The 4822-nt window shown below is 65.8% G+C and overlaps 1 protein-coding gene across 1 annotated transcript in view; it reads left to right on the top strand.

The window, feature by feature from the left end:
• Window positions 1-1292, top strand: part of EMIHUDRAFT_468817 (hypothetical protein) — a gene marked incomplete at its 5' end in the record, with an annotated part of 5224 nt that extends 3932 nt beyond the window's left edge. Inside the window, 2 exons of the mRNA XM_005779935.1 lie at window positions 229-343; window positions 528-1292. Of these exons, the coding sequence (XP_005779992.1) occupies window positions 229-343; window positions 528-938 (526 nt within the window). The 3' untranslated portion in view covers window positions 939-1292. The remainder of the gene's footprint in view (window positions 1-228; window positions 344-527) is intronic.
• Window positions 1293-4822: the final 3530 nt, after the last annotated feature.

The raw sequence follows: 4822 nt of genomic DNA, 5'->3' as shown, positions 1-4822 counted from the left end.
GCGCCTTCGACGCGATCTCGGCGGTGGAGATGGCGGAGCACGTCGGGTGCGCAGCCCTAGCGATGCGAGGTCGGCCACTAGTGGTCGGCCCCCCTAGTTCGGCTGCACTCCGCTCGCAGCATTCCAGCCGTGTCGGTTGTGGTTCCCCGGCCCCGGAGCAGAGGCGCACTTCGACGCGCGATGCGGGCGTGCCTGCCCCCTCAGCGCCCCCGCCCCCGCGCACTGCAGACTCGCCAACTTCACGCAGCCCTTCCTGAGCTCGATCTTCAAGATGCTCAAGGACGACGGGCTCTTCTTCATGCAGGCGCGAGGCGCGAAGTGCCTCCTCCCACCAAGCCATGAAGTGCCTCCCATCGACAGCGCGCTCAAGGGACACCCCCCTTGTTCATGATGCGGGAGCCGTGGACTGGCCCGCCTCCCAATGAGTCGAGAGTCCCAATGAGTCGAGAGCGCGACGGCGATGAAGTGAGTTGACTGCCTCGGAATGAGTCGAGAGGTGCGACGCCCCCCCCCCCCCCCTTATGCAGGTGGCTGGGCTGCGCAAGGGGTCCAACTGGCAGGACGTGCAGTGGGGGCTCTTCATGTCAAAGTACATCTTCCCCGGCGCGGACGCGTCCACGCCGCTCTACTGGTACACGCAGCAGCTGGAGAAGGCGGGCTTCGAGGTGCACTCGGTCGAGAACATCGGCCGCCACTACTCGCACACGCTCAAGGCGTGGTACGACAACTTTCAAAAGAACAAGTCCAAGCCCGAGATCCAGCAGTACCCCGCGCGGCTGCACCGGCTGTGGGACATCTTCCTCGCCTGGTCGGTGGTCGCCGCCGGCCAGGGCTCCGCCACCTGCTACCAGATCGTCTCGCACAAGAACCTCTACTCCTTCCCGCGCGACAACTTTTGCTCCGACCAGATTGCGCGCCCGACTGGGCCGCGCGCCTGAGCCGCGCCCGCCGCCGCCGCCGCCGCCGCGCTCGGGTGTCTGCGCCCGCGGGCCTTCTCGAGAGGAGGAGAGGGCGAGGGGGGTGGGGGTGGGTCGGGGCGACGCTGGGGGAGGGGCCAGGGGGGGATCTCGCCTCTGGACTAAGCGGGCTGCATGGAGAACTCTTGCGGCCGGTGGCCTGCCGCGAGCTGAGACACGCCCCCGCGATGCCGGAGGGTTTCGCGCGCCCGCGTACCGCCCCGCAGCGCGCGTGCGCAGTGTCCGCCAGGAATTGGGAGCATGCTCACACCAACACATTCACATACACACCGCGGCCGTGTTTGTCCATAATGTATTTATCACTGATCGAGCCACGACGATGCGTGTTGGCCCGCTGTGCGCACACACCTCTCACCTGGAGCTGGACCTCCGTCTGGCCCCTCTGCGTGGGGCCCCGGCCGTGGCGCGTGGGCGGGTTGTTGCACGAGTATATGGGCCAACAGCGTCGAAAATGTCCCAAAAAACGTGACTCGAGTTTGTGGCAGCCCCACAGCCGGCGCGCGCCACCGGGACGCACCGCTTGCTGGATACACGCACTCCCTGGGTCCCAGGGAGTGCGTGTATCCAGCAGGAGCGAGTAGGCTCGACGCCGCGCTCGCTGTGGAGCTGCCACAAACTCGCCGCCGAGCGTGCCATCGAAGGCGTCCCGGCGGAGGTGATGGAGTGTGAGACCTGAGGCTGCGGAGGTGACGCCTGAGGTACCGGCCCGTGCACAGCGACTCAGCCGGCGACCGCCACGGGCTCAGACGAGACTTGTCGACGCGTTCCGGCTCAGCTTCACCGTGGTCCTCGGGCGTCTGTCGACGTCAGGACCACCCATACAGCTCGCGGGTTTGAGGTCGCAAGAGCCAAGATGGTGGCGTTTGGACATCCCAACCATCACACAAGACAGCCTGTAGGTGATGGCGGGACGGCGCAGTGTTTGTGGCACTCGGAAGTAGGCACCCGCGGCACGGCCCCGCTGTCGGCTCTCGCGGGCTGCGGAACCGGACCCAGAAGGGGACGGTCCGGGCGAGTGTGGCAGCTCCTGCGCTAGTATGGGCACCCTCTATCATAGCACTACTGATCCTGGTCATTAGAGCTGCCAGGGATAGCGTCAGGAGCCGGTAGGAGTCAAAACCCCTCATATTTGAGACATCGTGGCCCATATACGTGTACCCTAAGTTTCTCCGAGACCTCGCGAGCGGCCGGCTATTCACACCTCGGCAGTGTGGTTTGGGCCGGGCAGGGCAGTGTGGGTTTCACACCCGGGGCAGGTAGGGGATCGGGCAGGGCAGTTGTGCGGCAGTGTGCGCGGACGACCCCGACACACACCGACACACCACGCACAATGGGAGGCTATCGCGCACGATCGGGCATCGCGCCGCAAACAACTCGCCGCACAGATGGGGGGGGGGGGGGGGGGCAAAATCCCACACACACCGGAGCAGCACAGACACCTTACACGTCAGCGCTCGCTCGATGTGGCCGGCGCTCTCCCCTCGGTCCTATCTCGCCTTTTCAACGGCGGCGTGCGGCCACGCGCCGCGCCGAGCCGGTCTCGGCGGGAGACCTCGGAGCCGCACGCGATGCGGGCATGCGCGATGGCTCCGTTGGCTCCGTGCCTAAGGCAGATCGATTAGGGTGTGAGCTGCGGCAGCCACCGTTTCTGTACCCGCTCGATCACGTGCAGGCCGTCGGAGGCCGCGCTGGATGGCCCAGGGCCGGCGGCGGTGAAGGCGTCCGTCGATGAAGGGATGTCGTCGAGGGAGCCATCGTGCACCGGTCCAGTTGTCGGAGTTCGAGATCGCAGTCGACTTGGAGAGTGTGTTCGGCCCTTGACGAACTCACGGAATGTGAGCGACTTGGTGCACGCTGGGTCGAGCATCATGACTCGCACCTCATCCTGGGCGAGGAACTCGCCCAGGGACCAGCTGTTGGCGTCGCCGTTTTGATCAAGCTGCATCCACTGCATGGTTTCGTAGTCAAGCGTAAACGCCCAGGAGTTGGTGCCTGGGTGACTTGCTGATGAGAGCGCCTTCCAGGCGGGTAGTCGTGCCCCTCACCTACGGTCATACGGCGGCGTCAGAGGGGGGGAAGGGGCGCGAAGCGTGAACATGGAGGCAAGCAGGTGGTGGCTGCACCTGGCCAAAGCCGGCGACCTCGAAGTTGTCGTAGCTTGTGCGGATATCGCTGAGCGTGAGAGGGACCGGATCGGCAGCAGCATGGGCGGCCGCGTCAGCGGCCGGAGAGGCCGGAGAGCCATCCGACGGAGGCCGGTCGTGCATCGGCGCGTCAGCCGCAGGGGCCGGGGGGGCGGCGGCATCCATCGCTGCGGGTCGCTGCGGGCCGACGATTGTGGACTGATCGATCGTGGCGGGCGGATTTCGGCTGGGACGTTCTACGGTTAAACCAAGAGCGTCGGCGCCGACAAGAGAGACTTATAAGGGTAGATTTTGCGCTGGCCGGCCAACAGGCCAAACGACGTTCTGCCGGCACCTCGGGGAAGTCGAGGCTCATGTACTATTGAGGGCTAATCGCTGTCCGCGAAGACCGAAGAGGCCGCGACCATGCGCGCGCGAGAGGATGCGAGACAACACGCAAGCGGACCACTTTGAGTTCACCACGAGCTTTTCTTCATTCCTCGCCCCGACCGACGTTGCTCTACAGCAGCCCTACAGCAGCTCCACAGCAGCTCTACAGCAGCTCTACAGCAGCTCCACAGCAGCGTGCGCGATTCACGTTGCGCTCAGCGTCGTGCACGGTTAACCGACGTTGCGCCAATGGGCCAATCCAGGCGACTCCCCTACTTCCACGGCGGTGGCGAGCGACCGCTGCTGCGCGGGTCGGTCATGGCTAACCTCCTGCTGGTCTGGCCTGTCGCGGTGGCGGTGCACTTTGGCGCCGTCGCTCTCTTCGAGCCGCGGCCGGGTCGCGCAGCCATCAGGCTGCTCGTCGGAATCGCCACCACGCTCAACGTTTTCTTCTCCGACCGCTACCACAACAGCGACCTGCGCTACCCCGACGGCTCCGCCTCGCAGCGGACGGAGCGCGAGGTGGCGTGGCTGAGGTGCGATTTTGTAGGCACCATCTCGACGAGCGGCGGCGTCCATCCCACGCATGCGGCAGAAGGTGCCTCCTCCGCCTCGTAGGCATCTCGCTGGTGCTGTCCACCACCTTCTTGCTCTGGACGAGCCACTTTGGTTGGCCGGCCTCTCTCGCCACCCTCACCTGGCTCACCGGAGCCGCCACCGCCGCCGTCGCCGCCGCCGCTTTTGGCCTCTATGGCCGCGGAGACGGCAAGACTCGCATCGCAAGAGGCTGAGAGTGTCATGGCGCGCCACTGACGCGTCTGCAGCATGGACCCGCAGGCGCGATCCGCACCGCCGAGGCGATCATCAAGGCGACGCTGGGGGTGCAGTACGTCTTCTTCTTTGGGTACATGGTCCTGCTGGCCCTCCGCACGCCGTGCGCTCCGAACACCGCCATCTGGTACGCCCGAGGGATGCGCCGAGATCTGCCGCACGCCGCCGTCTGGTCCGAGGCTGCTTCGCCCTCTGTGTGTGTGTCGTGTGCTTGCGCCATGTGCCCGATCCGCCCTGTCCCAGGTTCACCTACCTGCCCGGCTTCCTCTCGTATGCGCTCAAGTGGCCCGCCGACGGCGGAACCGCATCGAGAGTCACGGCGCCCAACAGCTCAGGAGTACGACGTCACGCCTCGAGCTGAGAATAGGACCTGCCTGGGGCTCGCACGACGTCTTCCACGTCTTTGTGCTGCTGGGGCACGCGATGTCGGCGCTCTGCGACGCCGTCAACGTGCATGCGGACTGCATAGTCCAGTGACGGAGGTGTTGTGCGGTACAGATA

This window comes from Emiliania huxleyi (genome assembly GCF_000372725.1).
Source record: "Emiliania huxleyi CCMP1516 unplaced genomic scaffold EMIHUscaffold_222, whole genome shotgun sequence".
In the NCBI taxonomy this organism is placed as follows: domain Eukaryota; phylum Haptophyta; order Isochrysidales; family Noelaerhabdaceae; genus Emiliania; species Emiliania huxleyi.
The sequence above is the reverse complement of the archived record's forward strand: the minus strand, read 5'-3'. Positions and strand labels throughout refer to the sequence as shown.